We start from the raw sequence: 27003 nt of genomic DNA on the forward strand, positions 1-27003 counted from the left end.
AAGAGAAATTCTTCTCAATGTTCAGTGTTAATAAGGAGCTTAAGCAAACAAACCACGGTGACAATAATTGCAGCTTGTTGATTGGAGAATGACAAAATAAATTTTGGTACATAAATTTAATGGAATATTGCTGTCCTATAAGAAATAAACATGATCACAACGGAGAAGCATGGAAAGATTTGCATGAAATCGATGCAGAGTGAAGTAAAGAGAGCCAAGAAAAGGGTCAGCACAGTGGCACAGTGGCACAGTGGAAAGAATGACAAGCACAAAATGAATGTTACAAAATTAGAAAGAACAAGCATGTCTCCAAAGAAGACACAGGAGAATAAACCTCCCACTGTTCCTTTACAGATGTGGAAAGGCCATGGGTGCTCAAAACTGCATCTATCTTCAGATTTGAGGGCATGTATTGATTGGTTTTGCTGGGGGGGGGGGTTCCTCTTTCTCTTTTTCTTTTTTCCTTTAAAAAATATTCTCTTATATGAGATGGGTTTTTTGGGATGGGGGCATGGAGGAATATAAGGAGAAACTAGGGTGATATAGAAACCAAAGATGGCAATAAATTTTATTTTTTTTAAATTTCACCTTATGCATCAAAAACAATTTCAGAGAATAAAGAAGCAGAGAAATTTTGTGATGACTTTGGAAAAATTCTCCAAATAAGGTAATATATTTAATCCTCAATTACTTTAGTAGAAACATATGCCCAGAGGAGAATGGTGAAGATTATGTTGGAAAGTATGGTTACAGATCAAAAAATGAAAGAGCCCAAAGTCTGTTGTACAATACTTCAAAGCCTTGCGCTACATAACATGAATACTACCTCCAAACATGGAATCCATAGGCACTGAATGTGTCAAGCTCAGGCCGATATCACAAAGTGAAATTAACTACATCTGAACAGAAAACAGCTGATTATGGGCATTAGCTGTCATTTCATAATCAGCTGTCTGTGTACAATCAAAGAATCTACTGGTTAGAACAGAAGCCAAAGTAAATGCCAAATTAGAAGGAATGATATATGCAAGTGATTATAAAAGTACTTCAGTCTAACCTGTTCAAACAAACTTTTGACACTTTCTCCTCTTGCCAAAAAGCAGTGACAGACAAGAGCAACAATTGTTTAGACTACAAGCTAATTTGCAAAACTTAACAGAAGAGGAAAATGGAAGATTAAGAGTAGCATCACTATACAAAAATCTATCAAGGCAAAAATATGCTTTGCACAAGATCCAACTAAGCAAGATTATCCTTATCCTCTTTAGATAAAATCAGAAGATGTTTCTCTAGTTACCTATTCTTATCTACAGCAGTGGTAGATCCGCCACTTTTGTTTTTTGCTACCTCAGATCCTGTTAAAGTGACAGGCAAGCAATTTCACTTAAAAAATATGTAATCAGGAAGCACAGCTTGACCTGAACAAATTCATACAGAAGAATCCCATGATGGAAGCCACACACTTTTAAAGGCACTCAAGAATTTATTTTCAAGACATTTCAAAGAACGGATGAATACGAGTATAGAAAAGATCACAAACTGAATAATTCCACCACACCAAGAAATTCATCTCTTTAATCTGTGTCCTTTTTCATATTGATAAAAATCTTTACAGTCTACACTTGCATCAGATGTAGTCTTGATCAAAACAAAAGGAAGATAACAGTCACATTTTCATAGGTCAGTCAACAAGCTGTCATTAAGCATCTACTGCATGGTAGGCACTGTTTGATGCTGGGTGAGTTTTCAAAAGAGACTACTTATCAATCACTTACTGACTGAGCTATAGAGAACATAAAATCCTACCATCATTTTTATGAAAATATATTTTAACATCTTAAAATGTTTTCCTCAAAGTCTTTCTCCTAATGCATGTTAAAATTATACAAAATTATATGACAGGTGCTACCAAGAAAATAACTTTCTTCAGAGATCCTCTGGGTATTAACATCAAGCAGCCCCAGGATATTACAAAGCCTCCTCAGTAAAATGCATAGTTTTCAAAGGAGAACAGTCTAACCATAACACTGGAAAAACAAAACACATGGAAAACAAATATTGCTTAGCCATAGAGCCCAACGGTCAGGAAGCCTATTGAATTAGTGTTTGTGTATCTCTGCGTCTGTGTGGACAAACATACACACACATATATGTTTGTATCTGCATATATATGCTTACATATACACATGCCCATATATGTATGTGTGTATGTATATTTATATGTGCACACTAAAGAGAGACTAAATCGGTGATTTTATTGGTAAAGTGAACTCCTGGCTGAGGAAATGCCATCCACCAATTCAAGTTAATACCCACTCTATACCTTACAGTCTTAAAGAGATAGCTGCCTAGGGCTTTAAGAAGTTCAGTGACTTGTTTGTGGTCACATAGCTAATATGTGTCATAGGTAGGACTTGAACCTAGGTTTTCCTGACTTCAAGGCCAACTCCATCCACTATACCAGGGATTCTTAAACTTTTTCCACATGTGACCCCTTTTCACCTGAGAAATTTTTATGTGACCCCAGGTATATAAGTATATAAAATAGGTATACATAACCTTTTACTGTTGCCAATTTTTTTTGCAACCCCCACATTCAGTTTAAAAAGCTTTGCACTAGGGCAGCTAGGTGGCGCAGTAGAAAGAGCACCTGCCCTGGATTCAGGAGTACCTGAGTTCAAATCCAGCCTCAGACACTTAACACTTACTAGCTGTGTGACCCTGGGCAAGTCACTTAACCCCAATTGCCTCACCAAAAAAAAAAACAAAACAACTTTGCACTATACCACACAGTCTCTTGTAGCCTATGCTCCTACTCCCACTCTCTTCCTCCCTCTCACACTTTTTCTTTCCTCCTTTCTTTCCTTTCTCTCCCTGTCCCTATATATGTATATATATGTATGTACATATATCTGTGCATATATATAAATCTTTATTAAAAGTCCACATATATACCAACCACATGTATTCTTGATCAAAACAGAAAAGGAACAGTCAAGTTTTTACAAGTTATTAACAAGCATTTATTAATTACCTACTCTATGCCAGAGACTCTGTTAGATGCTGGGTGATAGATAGTTAGATAGGTAGATAGATAGATAGATAGATAGATAGATAGATAGATAGATAGATAGATAGATAGAGAAAAATGAACAACAGGATAACATAGTAGATAAGAGAAAACTATAACTAGCAGGTGGACCTAAAACTAAAAATATATAGAATAAAAATAAAAGCTCAAATGAGGTTTCATTTGAGAAATTCACAGTTCTCAGTGGGCCCAAACTATGAGCTGCTACAAAAGTCTATCTCTTTAAGTCCATCCTCTCCCCCTCCCACCCCCACCTCCAAACTGTGATATGGCATCAAACCATAGAATCTTGAAAAAATAAAGATTATATCTAACCCAGAGCCCAATGTTAAGGGTGTGGGATGGTTGTATTTAGGTTATAATGCCACTAATAATGACTTGAGCACAAGAAATTATATAAGACTTTTAAGAACATGTGTGATCAAGAAATATGTGCTAGCTATATAACAAGAATGAGAGATAATGGTTGAATAGCCCATCTGCTACATTTTTATCTCTAATGTATTTTTAACTTAAGGAAAGCATCTAAGCATTTTGAATGATTCCTTTATGGAGGATTTACAAAAGAACATAGATGAGAATCCTACAAAATGTGAATGGATGAAGAGTTTATATTCTCTACTGGAACCTATACCAAGGAGATCACAGATTCATTTATATATCCAAGAGAGTAATAAATAATAAGAGTGGAGGAAGGGCAGGGAGGAAAGGGGGAAGAGAAAGAAAGAAGAAAATTTAAAAATAGAGAAGGTATCACTGAAGGAGAGACATGTCAGTAACCAACCATATGACAGTGCCTCTAGAAATCTACCATCAACATAGATAGCAGTAGAGGATCACTTAACCCAGTTCCCATATTTGAGAGATGAGTAAACTGAAGCCCATAAAAATTAAGTTACTTGCCCACGGTCATGTATGTAATTAGTGGCAGAGCCAGGATCTGAACCCAGAACCTCCAAACCCAAAGCCAATGAGTATTCTTTCCACTATCCCACATTGTATGCTTCATGAATTCTTTACAAAGCTTAGAAAGACCATTTAGTGAAAGTGGTAACAGAGACAACATGGAGACCATCCTTTTTCATGCTAGATTCCACTTATAAATAACAGGTGATAAAAATATACTTTGGACAGAAATTTCAAAATAGAACCTGAGAGCTGTGCTTCCAATAGTGTATATGTGCACATATATATACATATATATATATATGCACACACATTATTGGAAGTGTGTGTGCATATACATACATATACTATGTGTGTATATATACACACATATAGATGGATAGATAAAATGATTTAGAAGAACAAGAAACTTAATTTGTTTTATGGATACTTTCTGAGAGTAGTTGTTTCCTGACCTAATACTATCTATGATCATAGAAATCTTATCAAGGTCATCAAATTAATATTACTATAAACCAGATAGGGATGGGAGAGAAAAATACATAGACGTATCTATCTAGATAAGACCTCTTCTATTTAAGAGTGAGATACTAATTTTAAAACTTCCTTATGTAAAATAGTGATAGAGGATGAGATTGATAACTAACATCTCTGAATTTATTGGACTTTACAGTTGGTATTTCTTAGTCATAATAACACTAAGGTGATTACTTTGAAGTTTACAAAGTATAATCAATAATTTTAGGGCACTTGCATTTTAAAATGTAGCAATATCCTTATAATGCTCAATCAGCTCAGCTGCTCAGCAATCAGAATACAACATACTTTTTTTAAACCCACTAACTCTTGAAAGAAGTTGGCATGCTAGTTTACTAGCTATCTGGATTAATTTCATATTCAACATACCATTAGGTTTTCTCTATCCTAAGAAATTGCTCTCTCCTTTCCCCCCTTACTTCCCCTCCCCAAAGTTTACCAGGCAGGGTTTTTAAAGTCCATTTGATACAGCCCTAGCAAGATTTGGGTAGATGGAGATAACCCATGCTATATGATTTACATTGGTTTATTTTCTTCCCTCTCACTTCAGGTTAAAAGAGATTAAGATGAGTGAATATGATGCAGCCACTTATGAGAGGTTTTCAAATGCTGTCCGACGACAAGTACATTCCCTCCGGATCATCTTGGATAATTTGCAGGTAATCCTCACTTTACTGTAATAAAGCAGATAACCTGTACCCAAACCTTAAAATACTAGAGAAAGCCACAAGTTTGGGTTAACTGTTTTCTTTTCCCTCTTTTTATTCTTTTATAACAGATAAGGAGGAGGTTAAATACATTGAAAAATGTAGATAATGTAAAAACAAAAGATATAAATAAAATTTAATTTTATTTTCCTTTTTAAATAAGTTTTATCAGTCTTTTCTTTTTACATAAGTTTTGCCCAGTATACCTTCTTCCCCCTCCCATAGAGCCATCCCACATAACAAATAGTATTTTACAATTTAAAAAAAAATCAGAAAAGACTAGATGTATTGTTTTACTTTTCCTGAGGGAAGAAATAATTATCTCTATAATTATAGATGGCTGAGCTGAACATTGAAGCCAAGAACTATATTTGAATAAATAAAAGCTACATCTGTAATGACAATATTTTACAGTTTAGGCAGCCTCCATCTTTAAAATAGCTTTTGTTTCAAATTTATAAGTCTGTTGTTAGAAATCTAGCATATTTTCCATCAAAAAGACCAATGTTGGGGGCGGCTAGGTGGCGCAGTGGATAAAGCACCGGCCCTGGATTCAGGAGGACCTGAGTTCAAATCCGGCCTCAGACACTTGACACTAGCTGTGTAACCCTGGGCAAGTCACTTAACCCCCATTGCCCCACAAAAAAAAAAAAAAGACCAATGTTCTAAATAGTAATTAAATTAATAGGCTAGCCTTAGATTGTTTCTTTTTAACCCATGATTAGCTAGCTGGTCAACCAGAGTTTAGAGATCTGGAATCCAGAACAAGATAGTGTAGAAAAAAGAAAAAAACATAAATTTCTTCCCCATTTAGCATGCACAGAGCTGGCCCTAGGTGAATTGTTCTTAATAATGTATATTTAGATAGCAATTTAAGATTTACATTTAATTTAAGTACTTCCCTATGACAACCCTGTGGGCTAGGTAGTACAAGTATCTATGTTTTAAAGAAGAGGAAAGTAAGGCTCAGGAAGATTAATTGAGTAGCCTATGGTCACACAGCTAGTGATTTTTTTTTTTTACAGCTAGTGATTTTCAAAGCCGGGGTGCTTCTAATTCCTTTTATCCACCCTTGTCATCCTGCTAGTTTCCTTTTCTAGGGCACACAGGGGTCAAGTGTCTTCATACTACTCCAAAACCTCCACTCTCACACCTTTGCCAGGCAGGGCCTGCCTCCCAAAGTGTTCCTGAAGGAGAGGCTAAACTGATTGAATTAATTCCCACAGAGACACAAATCTATAATGCTCCCAGAGACACTGGCATTTTTTAAAAGAGGAGGCTTGTTTTAAGCATAAGCAGTGCCATGCAGGGAAGTGAGAAAAATACAGACAATTCAGGGAAAGGCATTTTTGAACAGCAGATTTCTGTATGCAGGGGTCACTTGTAAGTGGTGGATTCACTGTCTAAGATTCCGAGGAGTCCGTTTTGGGGCAAGGGAGAAACATGACTTAAAGGGGAGTGAATGGGGTGATGCTTGCCAGAGGAGTTAAGAATCCATGCAATTAGCAGGGATTAGAATGTCTGAGAGAAAGGCATCATAGACAGAGTGGTGCTTCATTGAAGGTTGAATCTTAATGATAGCCAACACGAACAAAAAATTAGAGTTGGCAATGAGTATGTCTGGGGAACAGAGATGAGAGCAGCCTGACAGGAGGGACTCTGTTGATGAGTTGTGGGAGATAAGGTTAAAAAGGGTATGAGAATTATAGAACTGGAAAGGTCCTTAGAGGTCACTGAGTCTGATCCAGTCTGACCCCCTCATTTTCTAGTTGATGAAATTGAGACCCAAAGAGATGAAGTGTCACAGAGTTAGTTTTTGGAAAAGCTAAGATTTGAACCCCAAATCCATTACTCCAAACTCCAGTGTTCTTTCTACTCTACTAGAGTTAGTGGTTTATTGGTAGAATGGAAACACTTTAAGGAGAACTTCGAATGCCAGACAGAGTTTTTAGGACTCTCTCCTATAGATAGTATGAAGCCTTTGGAATAGGAAAATTGCATGATAAAAATAGTTTTTTAAACAAATTAATCAGGTAGAGGCATACAAGATGAACGGGAGGAGGGATACAGGGAGTGGGTGGGAGAAGATTGGGCAGAGGAAACATTTATTGCAAGCTGCAGCACAGTATAAGCTTTAGTCTTCCTGATATTATTCTTATACATCCACACTTCAAGTTTTTGTCTTCGTTTAGACCTCCCTCCTCCTTTCCTATTTTGTTCATAGAGATAAGGACTAGTGGTGGTAGCAGTAGTAGTAATAGTAGTAGTAGTAGTAGTAGGCTTCCACCAGTCGCAGATGACCATGGATCAGTGCCTTGAAGAGCCACAGGCCACAGTGTGGCTGTGCAGTCCAATACGGGAGCCGTAGCTCCTGCCACAATGAGGACATCAGAAAACTGCGCTCTCTGTTGCCCATCAGTTCCTGTGTCTCATTCGTTTTTCTTCCTCCCGAGCTTGAAGGCCCATCTCAGCTACGCGCAAGCTGCTCCTGAGTACTGAACTCCATCGGGCACGGTCCTTGGCCATCTCCTCCCAGCTGCCAATGTCTATTCCCAGAGCCCTCAAGTCTCACTTGCATACATCTCTGTAGCAAAGTTGGGGGCGTCCAGCAGGTCTTTGGCCTGAGGCTAACTCGCCATAGAGTAAGTCTTTAGGAATGCGCCCATCTTGCATGTGGTGCACATGACCAAGCCAGCACAGCCGTCTTTGTTCAGTAGCATGTAGATGCTTGGAAGTTGTTTGTGTCGGAGCACTTCTGTGTTGGTGATCCTATCTGACCAAGATATGCCAAGAATGCACCGAAGGCAGTGCATGTGGAAGCTGTTAAGCTTCTTCTCTTGTCTAGTATACGTAGTCCATGTTTCGCTGCCATACAGTAAGGTACTCAGGATGCATGCTCTATAGACGGCAAATTTGGTTCGTCTTGTCAGTTTACTGTTTGCCCATACACGCTTGGCAAGCTTAGCCATGGTTGAAGTAGCTTTCCCAATCCTCTGATTGATCTCAGAATCAAGTGACAAATTGTCACTGACAATAGAGCCAAGATACGAGAATTGGCTTATGACATCCAACTGGTAGCTACCGATGTGTATCAATGGAGGCGACATAGCACTCTGACACATGACTTTTGTCTTTTTAAGATTTATGGTTAGGCCAAAGTCTGTGCAATCTTGGGAGAAGCGATCCATCAAGGTCTGCAATTCACGCTCTGAGTGACAGGCAAGTGCAGCATCATCGGCGAAAAGCAGGTCTCTAAGGGTGCTACCTCTTACTCTGGTTTTGGATCTCAGATGTGAAATGTTGAACAGGCCTTCGTCCAACCAGGAATGCAGATAGATGCCATCAGATGACGAACCAAAAGCTGTCAGAAATTAGAGATAAGGACTACATCTGTGATATCATTGGCTTAGTGAGCTCTGGGGCGAAGAAACTCCCCTCTTCCAATGAACATTAATATCTTCTTTGTGATTTATAATCTTAGGAGTTACCTAGAGGTTGAGTGACATGCCTGAGTTCACACAACTAATATGTGTCATAGGCACAACTTGGACCTCAGTCTTCCTGGCTTTGGCTGGCTCTCTACCAATCTCCTTTTATAAGTGTAGTTCACATCTGCATAGTACTTTAAGATTTTCTTTGCACTTCAAAACATCCTTGGGAAGCAGTTACCTCTTAGTATTATTATCCCCACTTTATGGTTGCAGAAACTGAGACCCTGAGAGGTTGTATCCTGCCAATAATCGCATAGCTCATTTTTATGTCATACCTAAGTGACTTGACTCTATCTGCTATTCCATGTTCTTATGAGGGCACTGTTGTTCACATGCTTTTAAAATGAGTTAATCACAGAGATCCCTAGCCCTAGGTCTCTTCTGAAACTTACCTTTCTTCTCCAGCCCAGTGGGAGTGTTTATGATTGTATTAATAGAATTCTGGTTTTGAGTGCCTCCCATAACCCTGGAGCTGCCTTGCTTTTTATAGTCTCTGGCCATGTGGTCATGCCTATAATTTCTCTGAACATTTTGAAATCTCTTTTCCCAAAATCTGCAGTGAATACCCTACTATACCTAGCATTTTCTTCTTTGGATACTATGAACGTATGTATATATGTATGTATGTATGTATGCCGGTGAAAACTAAGTTCAGATGATCAGTTGTCGTTTTTTCTTTCCCAATCTTTAGAAAGCCGAAATGACACCACAGTACAAGTAAGGAACATGTTAGGTGCTTTACTTTTGTAATGGAAATCAATCTTTGAGAAGATATTCAGAAACATGGTTTTGGGGTTTTTTCACATAAAAAGTCCTTCAAATATTTGAAGGCAGCTGTGGTATCCTCTATACATCTTCTTTTCTTCCAAGTAAGAATCTCCATTAAAACTGATCCTCATATGGCATGATCTTGAGGTCTTTCAATGGTTTTCCTACTATACTCTCCAACTTATCAATATCCTAAATAAATGTGGTGCCCTGCACTGTATTCCAGAAGTGGTGTAACCAGAGCAGAGTACAACAGGACTATGACCTCCTTATTCCTTAAAGTCTTGACTCCCAGCACAGTCCTGGATCTCTCTCCCTACATGTCCAAAAAAGCATAAAGCTAGACAAGGATAAAATAAAACTTTCACTTCATGTAAATTATGTGATTTGATACATAGAACATCCAAGGAAGTCAGTGAAGAAGTTACTAAAGTTTAGCAGAGCTACAGGATGTACAATAAATCCACAAAAATAAAATACACCCGATATTGTAACAATACACAGCCAGAAACTACAGTACCATTCACAATGACAACGTCCAAAACAAAATTCATTCCACAACAAAAAGTAAAACTCTGTCGGAAGAAATAAATTGAAGCATGATTCAGTGGAAAGAAATCCCTCGCCTCCTAATTGAGTTGACTTAATAGAGTAATGCCGACAGTAATAAGTTGATATACAGACCTAATAGTCTTTACTTATTTATTTATTAAGGTCACCACAGGATGTGTTCTAGAACTTGACAAATTAATAGGGAATCTTAGCTGAAAAAAAAAAAATAAGGGAACAACAATACTGTAGGACACACACCTTCCCTGGCAGATTTTAAAACCTATTACGAAGCCAAAGTTATCCAAAAGCATATGGTTTTCAGTTGAAAACAGAAAAAACTGATTAAGTAAACATATAAGTAACCAAACTATTATAGGAACTCAATCAATGACAAATCAAAGTAACGTAACAATTGTGAAAAGAATCGCTGTATAATAAATGTTATTGGAATAACTGGATAGCTCTATGTGCAAGCGTTATTTTGGAGTCATGGCCCATACTGTATATTGCAATAGATTCCAGATGTGCAAAAGAATTAAACATTTTAAAAGAAAACTAGAAGAAAATGGAAAATATATTTATCCCAACTGAGGAGAGGAGAAAATTTACTGACTATTGAAAAAAGTAGAAGATGTAATCAGGGGCAATCTAGAAGATTTCAAGTGATTAAAAAAATTTTAACTCTGCACAAAAATGTAATAAACTAAGTCTTTAAAAGAAAACAACAGAATAGGTAAAATATGTGTTTCAAATATAACTGATAAAAGCAAACTGTCCAAAATACACAAAGTACTGAAACATACAGTCAATACCCACATCTGTTTGACGCATGCTCCAAGAAGATAAACTGTGTACACATAAGGAAAGAGGCAGTAAATTACCAGTTTCAAAAATAGACCCACTTGCAGTTAGAGAAATGAAAATTAAAGCAACCTTAAGGCACCATGTACATGAAGAAATAGAAAAGACTTGGGAGATCATGATAGCTATCTTCAAGTATTTGGAGTCCAGCCATGGGGAAGAGGAAAAAGACTTGCTCTGCCTGATCCCAAAAAGCAGAAGTAAGAAAAACAGATTGTAGTTGTAGGCAGATTTCATTTCAAGATAAAGACAACCTTATTCACAATTAAAGCTATCTAAAAGTTTATTGGGATGCCTCCAGAGAGAGTGAATTCTCTGTCCTAGAAGATCTATAGGAGAAAGTGTTCTTGCTCATTATATATTGAACTTGAGGATTTCTGAAGTCTCTTCTATGATTCTGATGAAAAAAAAATTACGTAAAATAAACATAACAAAATAGCACTAATTTAAATTATGTAAAATGTGTGCATATGATTTTGAAAAAAAATTCAATGTAAAGTGATATTTTTAGAGTGAAATCTTCATTAGGTCTTTTAAATTATGAATTTAAATTCACATACTTTGGCCCCTGTATAAATGTTATTACATTAAAATATCATTAATAATAGACTACCTATTGGTGGTAACCCTTATCTGCTTAAAAATAGACCAGATCACTTCTTTAGTTTTCATTTGACCATATTATTATATAAAAATTATCATCTTTATACATGCTGGTAAAGCTTTATATTTATGATATATATGCCCATAATGCAATATTTAATACTTATCAAATAAAAATTGACCCAAGGAAAATTTTCAAGACCTCCCTGTCACAAAATCCTCATTTATACTGCATGCGTGCAAGATGACGCTTTTAAGATTGTGGAATTTAGAACTGGAAGGGAGCTTTAAAACTATTTAGTTCAGGGATGTTTCAGCTTGTCTTTGTCAATATTCTGATAACTGGATCTCAGTATAATTGGTTTCTTTTGCAATCCCATGTGTTTTATTTTATGCATTTAAACACATCGGTGTGAGAATCCATAAACTTCATGAGACTCCCAAAAGGGTCTGTGACACAAAAAAGGTTAAAAATCCCTGATCTAGTCCAGGCCTAGCATTTCACAGGTGAAAAGCCTGGTACTGAAGTGACTGGGCCAGGTTAGGAAGAGCTTCTTGCAAGGGGATTCTTTCCAGTTCACAAAAAGACCAAGACATCTCTGACTTGCTCATTTTCATGACCCTCCTTCCTTTTTTTAGTCCTGAGTGGTTCTGGCTGACTAATGCTTCCCAGAAGTTTTGAGGCTAATGTGTAATCCTGGTAATTATAGGAGTTTCCTTGGTGAGCAGCACAGTGTTTGGTCAGGAACTAGCCAACTCACCATTTAGGTTGAATTTCCACAGCAGCGGTTCAGACCCGTACCTCATCCTGTATGACTGGTGAACAAGAACTGTTGTCACCACCAGTCTCTCTCACACAATCTGTTCCCCAGCCTGTGTGCCATCGTTTTGCCTTTCAGTAGCTGCCCCCACCTTTACTCTACTTCTTGGCCGTACTTTGTATGTGAACAATCTCGAGTTGGCATTAGTGAGAGGCAGTGTTGGAAGTGATCTGAGCTGCAGTTAGAAGGCCTGAGTTTGGTTGTCATTTCTGCCGCTCATGAGCTATATAGCCTAAGGCCAGTCACAACTTCTCTGGGCCTCAATTTCCTCATCTAAAAAATGAAGAAATTCAACTGGGTGATTTCTAAGACCTTTTCCAGCTCTAGCATTCCATGTGTGATATTTCTAAATTGACAACAAAAAGATCTCCTTTTGCAGGCATCTAGTCTGGAGCTACTTTAGAATCTGGATTTCCTATCCTCATGTTCCCTATCACATTCATATCACAACATTGCCCTTGATTTTAATTGTTTCTTCTCCAACATTTTTAGACACTTCCCCCCACTAATACTTGTGAATGTCAGGGCACTTCAAATTCATCATATTTGTCATTCCACATTGGTACCTCATGATTAGCCACAGTCACCAGGTGCTTAGCAGTAGCTTGCTCATTCAGTTTGGATTGTGAATGCTTGCCCTTGTCGGGCAGAGCTCTAGGCCCTAGAGAGAACATCTGGTTTAATTTCCATAGTCCTGGACAGTCTCAAATTTTTTTTCCATTTCTGAGTGTTCACCAATCAGATAATTGTTGTTTCTTGGGTCTGGCTTTATAAAGGGTGAAGGGAGTTCGAGGAAAACACTGGGCGTGAGAACTGTGGGAGTAGCAGGTTGCTGTCCTTATGCTCTGAAAGAATCCCTGCAGCCCCAAATCCTGCTCTTTTAGAACAATGACATGCATGAAACAGTGAACTGGTCCTGTGCATCATAACGGACCCCTTGGGCTGTTGTCAGATTTTCACCCTTTGGGTAGCTGCTGAAGAGGCTTTCTTTATAGGAAAACTAAGAGTGAAGTTTAAAATGGGTGGGGCAGATAATGAGGAAGTTAAAGAGATAGTGTTATACAGTGGCTAGAGACCCTGCCTCAAAGTCAGGAAGACCTGAGTTCACGTTCTGGTTGTGTGAACCCTTAATCTTCTGGTGCCCCAGACATGCCCTCTAAAACCATCAGTGGCAGAGCAGGGGATGGATCTTCATTGGCAGAGAGAGTTTACTAATGAGGAACTACCTATACCAATGAAATCATGGGACCAGACCCTAAAAATGAAAGTGTAAGATTAGTGGAGCCGGGGCAGCTAGGTGGCGCAGTGGATAGAGCACCGGCCCTGGATTCAGGCCCTGAGTTCAAATCCTGCCTCAGACACTTAACACTTACTAGCTGTGTGACCCTGGGCAAGTTACTTAACCCCAATTGCCTCACACACAAAAAAAAAAGAAAAAGATTAGTGGGGCCATCTCCAGTTGTCCTGATGTATATCTTGCCACTGGACCCAGGTGGCTCCAGAGGAGATAGTGAAGCTGGTGACTTTGCACAGCCCTCCCTCACTTAAATCCAATTCACTGCAAGTCATGACATCACCTTCCTGATGTTATGGTTCTCTTTGAGAATGAAGGACAAACAACTCCAACAACACCATTTTGGAAGCTCTAAGTTAAGGAACCAGGACAATCATAATTGGCTTGTATTATGCAAGGAATTGTTTTCTCTTTAACCAAGCCTCCTTTTCAGCTCAGATTTTTCCTCAAACCAGAGTATGTGTTGTTTGTAACAAGCACATAAGGAAAAATATCACTAAAAGCAGAAGTATGACTTTTTTAGAACAATGACTCTAGCTTAGTGTTCATATCCAGAAGACAACCAGACAAGAGAATATGAAAAAATATAGGCTTAATTCAAAATCCATCAGATTTAGGGAGCTTTGTCCTGCAAGATGGTTTTTACCTCTTTTTAACATAGAGTATATTTTACAATTTAGAGCAAACACATGATTTTCTATCAAAGAATCTTGATTACCATGTTTTGGTTCCCAGTTCCCCTCCCTTTTTGTTTTTATTTGCTTTTGTTCTGAAAGAATCTTTTGTAACCTAAAGAAATCCCTTCCCTATATTAAACTATTTTAAAGCATTTTCTGCAGGCTTGATGCAGTTCTTGAAAGACTATTTATAATCTGGTTTTTATACATGCATTTTAGTTGAAATTCCTAGATTTAAACATGTATGGAATTTTAATAAGGCAGAGCCCCACATTTAAGTAAAGGAAGCATATCTTGTTACATCTCTCTAGGGAAGGTTGGTTTTAATGTCAAGGAAAACGGTTGACTGTGCCTCTGTTTCCTGAGAATGGCCTCTCTTCCTGGCAAATGCATAACTGGACCAACTAACCAAAGAAACAGGCTATGAAAATAGCTTTTATGTGGTATATGATGTAAAAACAAACTATTTTATCTTGCGAAGCTGATTTTAAGATAGACCATGAGAGAATTTCAGAAACCTCTCCCCAGTTTTGCATTTGTCCATTCTATTGCTTTCCAAAGCTATTTTATAATATAATATCCCATTAGGTTAGCAGCATCAAGCTAAAAAGATACTCATATAAACATAATCCTTAAAATCATCCTTATTCTCCTAAAGATACTTTGGAGATATTCTATTGAAATCTTAAAAGTACAAAATAGCATTCTGAGAAATTTAAAATTATTTTTATTTGAAAAACATTAGAAATGATAATAATTATACATGATTTTTAGTCATTTATCTTTTGTATTTGAGTTCTAGCTTTTGTGAGAGGGAAGTTTAACTACTTCATTTGTTCAGGTAATTGCTTTGTTTGTCTTCATTTTTCTTTCATACTTTATATATAGTTCTTTAAAAGAACATACAGTTCTTTTTTTTAAAAAAAGCTTTACCATCTACATTCATACGGTTGATAAAAAAGTAAAATTTATTCTGAATTCTAATCAACATAATTTAATTTTTTATGTAACATACTTTTTCAGTATTTTTCTATGCAAATGTACTAATTATTGCCAGAAACCATAGCTTTCATGCAGTGTCACAGATGATATTTGGGGATCAGGATAAGACTACTCAAATATTCTTGTCCTTTAATTGGACATTGTTCTTTACCTGATAAATCTGAGCTAACTTTTAAGCTGAAACCAAGAAGACAGACCTCCCCCTCTGATTGATCCTACAATTGTCCAAATGTCCTAAAAAATTCTTGCATATTGCCTTTACGGACAAAAGTTTCTGCCATATGGCAACATCCTGGGCCCTTGAACAGTATAAATTGCCCAGGGTTTAGAAAAACTGTTTAGAAGATTTAAGGATCAACAAAACTCCTAAAATGAAATCGAAGGATTTTAGTGAAGTCATGTGATGTTGTGTCCTGATTTGTTGAGAGGTTCTGAGGAGCAAGAATTCTTAAATTGGTTTCCCTCTAACATTGTCAGCTCAAGACCTCTCCACGAATGCATAATCAGAATAGCAAACAAGTTTAAAGAAAGCTGCCTTGTACTGTGAGCTAAATCTGTACATACTTAACAAAAGTAGGCTTTTTTCCCACACTTGATCCTTTTTTCTTCATTTGGTAGTGAATTCCCCCATTTACTGGCTTATGGAGTGACTACACTAGTTAAAATGTGTGTACATACATACATACATACATACATACATTCAGTGAAAGAATTTTTTAGCACTTAGAGTGGATTTTTGTCACCTTACTATTTACCAACAGGAAACAAGTTACTAATATCTCAAAGAGCAGCCCCTTTCAGACACAGAAAAAGGCCGTCCACCCCTAAATGAAGATTACAGTACCTAACATTCTTTCTGGAATATTAAATAGCAGTGAGTGCTATGAAAAAGTAATAATAGTCACCTGTTTGTGAATGAGTGATGGGCAGATGTCTGCTCAGTAGTTTACCCAGGGTTAGATAGTAGGATTAAGAATAGACCTTCTAAAGGTATCAAGTTTCACTCTATTGACCTCTATTCTAACTACTAATATAAAAAGTAATATTGCTTAGTTTGTAACACTGTAAAAAATTTTTTTTAATATTTTTTAAAAGAATAGATCTTCTATACTACACCAGGCCACTTTTGGCTAATGGTGGCTTTCACATTTCTGATGGTCCAAGAACATTCCCCTGCTGGCCTACAGGCTGGTCTTGAATGAGCATTGTGGAAAAGCCTGGGCTCATTAAGTGAGCATTCCCCACTGAAGATGTGAATCTAATAATGATAGTAATAATAACTGACATGTACCCCATTGGCATCTCTTTGTTATAGATGAAGAAAATGAGCTTTTACATTAGAAATTACAAAAATGAGCTTTTTTCAAGCTTACTCCAGTGGATCTCTGTTCTCTTCAATGTTGGTATTCCCTCCAGCAATGTAGATTACAATCCATTTGTACCTTCCCATCCTGAGCAACATGTGTCTTTGTCTTCCCTTGAGTTCACCTTAGAAGTCTTCAGGAAGGGTCACAAAACATGTCAGGAGGCTACCTTGAGTTCTCTTGACAGCAGGTAGATATCAGTTATCATGTGACTGGCTCATATTTCTTTCTGGTCATATGGTCATCTGATAATGTCCTTTTACACTGCTTCCTCTGCATAAATTTTTGTAATGTGCTGCAGCCTGCTTTTACCTACCTCGTGCTTCTCCCAATATTGCCCTTTGGGTGATCCTCAACTTCACTTCAGAAACTGTAGAATTCCACTGGGTGTCATTAAAAATACTTTACAACTTCCTAAAGGATATTCACCTTGTTCTCCTCCTGTTCAATTCTGTCCATTTGCAGTATTAAATCAACAGCTTATATATTGAGCTCTATAAGTTATCTCTCCAACTGAATATCATAGACTGGATAATAGGTATTTTTCATCCAAATAGTTTTTCTTAATGTGTTCAGTTAGACTGAACTCTTTAAAGTGATTATGGAGCTCATTTAGGATTCTCTGCAGTATTGCTGGGCCTGATGCAGTCAGCACAGTACCATCTATAAAAAGCATTCTGAGGACCTGACCATTTATAAGGAATCATCTTCCTTTTAAAATCCATGATGGATATTATCCATGACAGGTGGAAAACAGATGTGGCAAGAATACATCTTCCTGGGTTATTATTCATTTGGTAATAATCATGTAGTCATGGAACAAAGTTGTATCTTTCCTGGAATATTGTATCATTTTTATATGTGCATGGAAGATGCCTTGTAAAAGGAGAGACTTTAAGGTTAGCATTTTATTCTACCAAAGCAAATGCTTTTGTATAGTCAAGGAACAATAAGTACCATAAAATCTTGCATTCTCTACATCTTTCATTCAGTTGTGTGATGATAAAGATCTGCTCTGAAATATCACTTGCAAAAGGTTACTTCTTCCTTTCTAATACCTTCATCAAGAATAACCTTGATACACATATGGCATATCCTCACAAAAATTTCACATTGATGAGAAAGTAATTATAATGGTCAGTAACTGCTGATATTCTCCAGGTCACTTTTTTGGAAGGCAGTAATGTCTAAGTTCCTTTTTTTCTCCCACCCCTTTACTTTCTTCCCTTCTTTCAGATCTCTCAACACCCTCAAAATTATGTCACCTCCAATATAGACTACCAGTGAATATAATTTATTTAGTCTAGCTACTCTTCCCATCTTTGTTTTCTTCAGTGCATTGCCACTTTCTTAAGACACCTATCTGGGACTGTGTTGTTAGAGCCTAAATGTGGTAGCTCCATTGTCTTCCATAATAAAAAGAGTTTATTATAAAAATCATAACAGATCTTTTCCATTTTTCAGATATTCATTGTCTTCCTTCTAGTTTAATCCTTCAACATCCTTGGAATGACTTTGTTTAGTTGAGTCTCTTGTCAAGCTTTCTTTAAACTGTTTTATGAAATGATGCCACTCATAATCCTCTACTATTCTTCTCCAAAACATTTTACAAATGAATTTACATTATAAACTAGTATTTCTCTTGACTGCCACAGCTCTGTGCTTGACAAAGAGATCAAGTGTTTGCTAACTATAGTGGTCCTTAGGCTCTTTTAATCTGCTAATTATGGCTGTTGACTTTGTGCAATTATGTGAAATTGTTATCCTTTTCAGTGTTCTTTCCTCCATCTGTTTCCCATTTTTCTATATCAGTAACTTGGGTTTTTTAAATTTTTATTATTTTTGGGGCAGGGTAATGAGGGTTAAGTGACTTGCCCAGGGTCACCCAGCTAGTAAGTATCAAGTGTCTGAGGCCAGATTTGAACTCTGGTCCTCCTGAATCCAGGGCCAGTGCTTTATCTACTGCGCCACCTAGATGCCCCCTCAGTAACTTGTTTTTAATAGATTAGGTTATAGCTATTTTATGCATGCCATATCTTTTTCTAATTTTTATTCTTTCTTGTACTTTTGTATTCATTTTTATCTTTGCTCTAACAAGTTGGTGGTCTGACTTTATAGAGAACTGATTCAGGAATTACTACCATATCAGTAACCAGACATTTTCTGTCTCTTAAAATATGATAAATTTCATTTCCTATAATGTTATTCAGTGTTGACTATGCCCAGAACTTTCTTTCCATAAAGAAAATATTCTTCATGAACAAACAAGGAATAGAGAAGATCACAGAAGATAAAATGAACAATTTTAAATACGTAAAATTAAAAAGGTTTTATACAAACAATACCAATGTAGCTAAAATTAAAATGGAAGCGGGTAACTAGGAAAAAACTTTGCAACAAGCTTCTCCAATAAATATCTCATATACAAAATATGTAAGAAACTGATTCAGATTTGAATAGCCATTCTCCAATTGATAAATGATCGAAGAATATAAATAGGTAAGAAATCCAAGCTATGGATAGCTATATTTTAAAAGTTCCAAGTGACTAATTAGGGAAAAAAGCATCCATCAGATTGGGAAAGAGGACAAAAAATAGAAAATAACATATCTTGTAGGAGCTATAAGAAAACAGGTAAAATAATGTATGTTTGATGTAACTGTAAATTAGGCCAGCCATTCTGGAAAGACTTTCTAGAACTAGGCCTGAAAAGTCACCAAATTGTGCATATCCTTTGACCCAACAATACCACTATTAGGCCTATCCTCCCTAGAGATGAAAGGAAGAAGAAAAGAACCATATGTATAAAAATATTTATAGTAGCAAAGAACTAGAAACTAAGAGTTGCATAGCAATTGGAGAATTACTGAACAAATTATGGTATATGAATATAATATAATGCTACTTTACCATAAGAAATTAGAAAAGGCAATGTTAGGGAAACCTGGGAAGATATACATAAACTTGTACAAAAAGAATTGAGTGGAACCAGAAGAACAATTATATAATAATAACATTGTAAAGTCAAGCAGCTTTGAAAGACTTAAGAAATTTGGTAAATGCAATGAATAACCACAACTTTAGAAGATAAATGATAACACATGCTATTTACCTTCCTTGACAGAGAGGCAATGAACTTAAGATGCAGAATGAGAGATCTATTTTTTGGATATAGGCAATGGGGGAGTTTATTTTACTTGACTGTCCATATTTGCAGAAAAGATTAACCAGAACTGATAAAAATACACAAAAGAACTATACAAGAAAAATTTTAACTTCACCAATAACCACAGTGGTGTGGTTATTGATCTAGAACCAGACATCCTGGACAATGAATCTAAGTGGGCATTAGGAAACCTTGCTAACAATAAAGCTAGTAGAGATGATGCTAGTACAGCTGAGCTATTGAAAACCCTAAAAAATGATGCAGTTAAAGTGCCAGACTCATTGTGCCAGCAAATTTGGAAAACACAACCGCAGCCACTGAATTGGAAAAATTCCGTTTACATCCCAATCCTAAAGAAGGACAATGCCAAAGAATGTTCAAAGTACCTAACCATTGCACTCATTTCACATGCCAGCAGGGTTATGGTTAAGATTCTGCAAAGTAGGCTTCAGCATTATGTAAACCAAGAATTACCAAACAAGGAGGCTGGTTTTCAGAGGCAGAACTAGAGACAAAATTGCCAACATTCACTGGACTATGGAGAAAGCAAGGGAGTTCCAGAAAAACTTCTATTTCTGCTTCATTAAACACTAAAGATTTTGTGTAGATAACAACAAAATGTGGCCAGTCCTCAAAGAGATGGGAGTATCAGATTATCTTACTTGTCTCCTAAAGAACCTGTATGCAAGCCAAGAAGCAACAGTTAGAACTGAACATGGAGGGGCAGCTAGGTGGCGCAGTGGATAAAGCACCAGCCCTGGATTCAGGAGTACCTGAGTTCAAATGCGGCCTCAGACACTTGACACTTACCAGCTGTGTGACCCTGGGAAAGTCACTTAACCCCCATTGCCCCGCAAAAAAAAAAAAAGAGAGAGAGAGAGAGAACTGAACATGGAACAACTGATTGGTTTAAGATTGGAATAGGAATACAACAAGCCTGTACATTGTCATCTTATTTATTTAACCTATATGCAGAGTATATCACATGAAATGCCAGATTGCATAAATCAAAAGCTGGAATTAAGGTTAATGGGAGAAATATCAACAATCTCAGATATGCAGATGGTACCACTCTGGTAGCAAAAAATGAAGAGAAATTAAGAAACTTCTTGAGAGTAAAAGGGGAGAATGTAAAAGTTGGCTTGAATCTTAATGTAAAAAAAAAACAAACAAACAAAAAAAAACTGTTCCCTTCACTTCCTGGCAAATAGAGGGAGAAGAAATGGAAGCAGTGCCAGATTTTATATTCTTGGGCTCAAAGATCAGTGCATATCTTGGCTGCAGCCATGAAATTAAAGGATACTTGTTCTTGGAAGGAAAGCTATGGCAAATCTGGACAGCATACTGAGGAGGAGAGACATCACTTTGCCAACAAAGGTCCATATAGTCAAAGTTATGGTTTTTCCTGTAGCAACAAATGGCTGTAAGAATTGGACTATAGGGAAAGCTGGAAAAGATTTTTGAGTCTCTTAGACAGCAAGGAGATAAAATCAGTCAATACTTAAAGAAATTAATTCAGGCTATTCCAAGGAAGGTCAGATACTGAAGCTGAAGCTTAAATACTTTGGCCACATAATAAGAAGATGGGACTCATTGGAAAAGACCCTGATATTGGGAAATATCGAAGGCAAAAGGAAAAGGGGATGACAGAAGATGAGATTGATGGATACTGTCATGGAAATAAGGAACATTACCTTGGACAGACTTTGAGAGATAGTAGAGGATAGAAGGGCCTGGCATATTATGGTGCTGAGGTCATGAAGAGTCAGACACAACTGAACAACAGCAACAAATGCCTATTTGTCAAAAGGTTTTGGTGTTGCTGTGGTTTTCCAAAGGAAGAGAAAGAAAAATATTTTTATTTATTGAAAAATTAAATTATTTTAAGAGAAAATATCTAGGAAGTATAATCACAAAGTTTCTATATATTCTATAAGCTTATGGCCTCTCTCATTCCATAATCCTGAACCATGTTTTCCAATGTTTTTCACCATTCTTATCTATATTCACCATTTCATGGATATTACCATTTGATTTAACTTAGATGGTCTAAATGAGCTCTACATAGAATTTCTCTATTTCTTCATCCTCTGGAACAGCTGTTGGAACATAAGTTGCAATTATTTTCATGGTGGTCTTTTTGCAAATATTTATTTTGAGTACTTCAATATGAGAAAACCAAATGTCCCATTAAATGAGGTTTCTTATTGCCTATGGATGCATGATAAAACCAATCCCAAAAATTCTGTGATTTGCTTCCTTGCTTCCTCAAGGAAGCAAATTCGTTATCCATCCTTTTATATATCTAAAACTTCCTTTTGCCTTTAGTTTCATTTATAACACGCTTGAGTGTCCATTGCTAGCCCTAAAAGGGCTGCCCAGAAAAATCAAAGCAGCTGGTCAGTGTCAAAAGCCATGCTTCTTTCTATTTGGCACATTTAAAGGAAGGCTACATATACTACCTGAAAGGTACCCAAGAGAACAAGAGTCAGTGATAACAAGGGCAGCCTACCAATCCTCTGACACTACCCAACCAGCACCAGGAAAAGGAAGGGCTACAAGCAGGGTTGTCATCATGGAACCTCAGATGCCATGATCTCTAGGCTACTGAAGAAAACACAAGTCCAGAAGGGTCTTTGGGAAGCTGTTCCCAAGACTTGGTATATGGACTCTTGAGTCCATGTTCAGTAGGTCAGGCAGCTCTTGGATCAGAGAAGTCCAGGTATTTTATAGGGAAGAGAGGGATCTCGTTCAGGTAGGTCTGGTTGATTTCCCACCTCTAAAGTCACAAATAGGGAAGTCCTAGTCAGCTAAAGTTCCAGCAAAGGAGCAGGGTAGAAAGAAGTTAATATTTATAGATGGTCTAAAAACTATGATTCATAGTGGACAGTGGAAGAAAGGGGGGAGGATGAAATATACAAGATGAGGGTACAGTTTGCCTCTTTTTGTTTGTTTATTTGATGGATTTTCATGACCAAAAAAACCATCACCAAGCATCTGGCCTACTAGTAATGATCCTTTCCATTTTAGCCAGTTTTAGAACGTATCACATCACTTTTTATATTCACCAAAATATGGGAGGTTTCAAGAGCTATTTTACACGATCTTTGCCCTGTTAAAGTGATCTGCTGACCCAGGAAGCCTGAAAACTGCTCCTTTAATATAACACAATGGAACATTTGTCATATAAAATCATGGAACCTCTCTACAAGTCCAAATCCTATACATCCTTCAAAACCCAGCTCCAAATTTACCTTCTGGATGAAACCTTATTTTATTTATTCAATCCCAGCATGACCTTTCCTTTACTTTGATTTCCCTTAGCACTGAGGAATACAATCTTTAATTTATTTCCTTACATATCCCTTTAGAAGTTAGTAACACAGGGGGCAGCTAGGTGGTGCAGTGGATAGAGCACTAGCCCTGGAATCAGGAGGACCTGAGTTCAAATCTGGCCTCAGACACTTAATGCTTACTGGCTGTGTGACTCTGAGCAAGTCACTTAATCCCAATTGCCTCACCAAAAAAAAAAAAAGAAGAAGAAGAAGTTAGTAACACAGCTTAGCACATAAATTATTGTTTGAGTATAGAGGGCCATATCTTACCTTGTTTCTGCCATCCTTATAACACCTAGCACAGATATGGGCTTATAGTTTTAGCAACAGTAGCAACAAACATTAAGTATCTACTGTATGCAGAGCATTATACTGAAGAGGAGAAAGAAAAATTAAATAAGATCTCTCAATCTAGTGGGTAGATATAGCGCATAGATAAAAAATTATAATGCAGGGGGCAGCTAGGTGGCACAGTGGATAGAGCACTGGCCCTGGATTCAGGAGTACCTGAGTTCAAATCCAGCCTCAGACACTTGACATTTACTAACTGTGTGACCTTGGGCAAGTCACTTAACCCTCATTGCCCAACCAAAAAAAGCAAAAACAAACAAAACAACAAAAATTATAATGCAGAAGAATACAAGTGTTTAAGAGAAACATAAACCAACTATGGTTTGATGTATGAGGGGGAAAGGATCGTTTCAACTGGAGGGAAGGCTTCATGGAAGAGGAGGCTTTTGAACTTGGCCTTAAAGTATAGACAGTATTTCAAAAGGCAAAGGGGGAGAGGGGGTTTTTTCTGGTATAAAAAATAATATAAGCAAAAGCAAGAAAGACAGGAGGGCACAAAACATGTAATGGACTATCAAATACTCCAGTCTCTCTGGTGAGAAGAGTATGCTATGAGATAAGGATCAGATAGAAAAGTTGTGCCAGGTTATTGAGGTAATCAAATGCCAGATGAAAGTATTTTAACTTTGGTATCGAATAGTGAATTATTGAAGAATGTTTATAGATAAGTGGCATGTGCATAAGAAACACGAAGAATGGGTTGGAAAGAGAAGAGGAAGGGACAAAAGGGTAGTAAATTTATAATAAATATTTGCTTAATCTAATTCATTTGTTTTGATTGTACAATATTATTTTAGCACAAAGCTTCTTAAACTGTGGGTCTCAACCCCTTATGGGGTCATGTAACTGTGGGGGTTGTGAAAAATTTGGCAATAGAGAAATGTTTGATTTGTATATATACCTATTTTATATACCCATATACCCAGGGTCACGTCAAAATTTCTCAGGCAAAAAGGGGTCATGAGTGGAAAAAGTTTAAGAAGCCCTCTTTTAGAATTAGTGTTCTTTTATTTAAGCCTTCGTGCTGAATTTATAACTCAGGTCTTCAGTGCCTGTTTCATGTTTAAAAGGGAAAAATATCCTTTTTCTGAAAGTACACAAGGTGGAGAATTCAAGCATGGTCCACAGTGTGATATTCCAGTCTACTCTTTCTCATTATTGTTTTCATTCTTAAACTCAAAATATTCATCCTTATTTTAATTCAGTAAACTTTCTGTTAACTGTTCACTATGTGAAAGCACTGTCTGAAAATGTCATCCTCTTTTTTAATGAATGAAAGAAAAAGCATTTATTTAGCACTTACTGTGTGCCAAGCTGGACTTAGAGCTTGAGGTGCAGATACAAAAGGGGAGGTTCTCTTCCCTAGAGACTCTTGCATTTTAATAGGGGAGGCAACACATATAGAGGAGTGGTGGCCAGGGGAGGGCATTTCGGTCTAGGAAATTAACAGGAATGATGAATGGAATAGCCAGAGACAATGGTAGTATGAATATGGTTAGAAGTCAGATGCCCTATTCCTTTGGTCAGTGCTGTAAGCACTTGTGCCAGGGTCACCTGGGACTAAATAGTAAAGAACTAGAAGGTCATAGAAGGGCTGAGAAGCCTGGAGATGGACTTTGGTTCCAGCTATCCCAACAACCAACCACAAGACTAAGGTATAGCTGTTCTAGAGCCTGAACCTGTCTTTGCCTTTCCCCAATTTGTCCACTCGGTCTGAAGCACTGCTCAGATCATCCAGGATGTATGTGCTGTGCTGTGAGTGAGAAGGTTCGGAAGAAGTGAGAGACCCACCAGCTACTGGCATATGTTTTGGCACCGCCCCCTGCTACCTGCCTTTGCCCATTGACACGCTCCCACCAAAGCCAGTCCCACTGGTTCTCCCATAAGATAGGGTTGTAAAGTTGCTGAGCCATAGAAACTGGTCGGACCTGGTAGTGATGACAAGCTGGGATGGAAGGGACGGACTGTTGCTATATGCCCCTTCCATCTCATTCCCTGTTAGTTTGTAATAGCCACCAAAATAAAAATCAGAGTTCTCAGAGCAAGGAGTGTATGGGAGGGCGGTAGGGTGGCAGGACAGAAAATGGCCCAGGTCAAAATGAGAAGGCAGGGTCCCAAGGAGTTCAGAGCTGAGTAACCTGGCTCTTCTCGCTTGGAGGATGGTACAGCAGCAAGACAGAAGATGGCCAGGTGAACAAGCAGTCCTTCTCTATTTCAGCTTCTGGGATTCTGCCACCTCATGTGTAATAGGAAAACCACTCAGCTGAAAGATAAGAGCCCTGGATTCTAATCTCAGCTATATAACTTTGAGCGAGCCGCTTAATATGGGCTTTGTGCCTTCATCTAGGTGATCTCTTGTGACCTTTCCAGCTATAACTTCCTATGACCTCCTAAATTCCATCTTCATGACTTCTATTGTAAAGTAACAAGAGTTCCACAAACATTCAGTAAAAAACAAAAGTTATTCATTTGTTGTGGTTCTCAGCCACCATATGTGATTGAAAATCCTGGCAATTTCTCCTGAAAATATTAACTACTTTAAGAGACTCGGAACATTGTTTGGAATTCTCACATTTTATTCAATAACACTGTCAACTCTAAAACTTGGGTAGGAAAAAGCTTTCTTTTTTCAGTATCATAAAATGCTGAGCTGCAAGTACATTAATTCATTCTTGTACAAATGCAGCTAATAAAATTGTCATAGCAAAAATTTGCTTATTCTGCCAGTTCATACATTTTATGTATACAATATAATTGTAAAATACACACATATATATAACAATTCTGAAAGAAGGGGGCGTGATATTTAGTAAACTTTTGTTTTGCACTGATAACAGTAACAAAACAGCTTCATGTCTCTCAAAGACAAAGAACACTGTTGAGAAAATTAAGACTACAAGTAAAGCCAAAATAATTCAGAATTTATAGGTGTAATGTTTGCATTGCTAATGGTGAAGGGAATGAGAACAGGAATGCACCTTGCCTTACATTTTTTAAAAGATATGAACCTTTACATAAAGATACAATTTGGACCTGCCTAACCCAATGAAGAGGGCAGCCCAGTGAAGACTTAAGTAGTTGGCATTAACTAGCTCATAAAAGTGGACCAAAAAATTAGGACAAATCACACACCGCCTATTTTACCATTAAGTGCATAATTCTCTGTGTCTACTGTCTTGAGCTCTCATCCGATGCCTTGGGATCACATCTGCCATTTTGGGCTTCATGTCAGCTGCCTCTGGCTCTCCAGCTGCTCTTAACCTTGCCAGATTGTAGCGTTCCTCAGGCATAGCAATTATCCCCATTGGCATGTGCATCGTACACAGTGTAACTATACTCTGGTGAGACTGATTACATAAGTCCCATGTAAGAATAGGTCTCATTATCATGGGGTCATAGATGTAGAACTGAAAGGGACTTCAGAGGCCGTGGAATCAAACCCCCTTATTTCTCAAATGAGGAAATTGTGGCCCAAGG

General features: G+C 37.4%; 1 protein-coding gene across 1 annotated transcript in view; it reads left to right on the top strand.

Annotated features, from left to right (window-relative positions):
* Positions 1-27003, top strand: part of VWA8 (von Willebrand factor A domain containing 8) — a 411604-nt gene that overhangs the window by 361294 nt on the left and 23307 nt on the right. Inside the window, exon 40 of the mRNA XM_043992994.1 lies at positions 5085-5193. Within this exon, the coding sequence (XP_043848929.1) occupies positions 5085-5193 (109 nt within the window). The remainder of the gene's footprint in view (positions 1-5084; positions 5194-27003) is intronic.

Source organism: Dromiciops gliroides, chromosome 3 (assembly GCF_019393635.1).
Source record: "Dromiciops gliroides isolate mDroGli1 chromosome 3, mDroGli1.pri, whole genome shotgun sequence".
Lineage (NCBI taxonomy): Eukaryota > Metazoa > Chordata > Mammalia > Microbiotheria > Microbiotheriidae > Dromiciops > Dromiciops gliroides.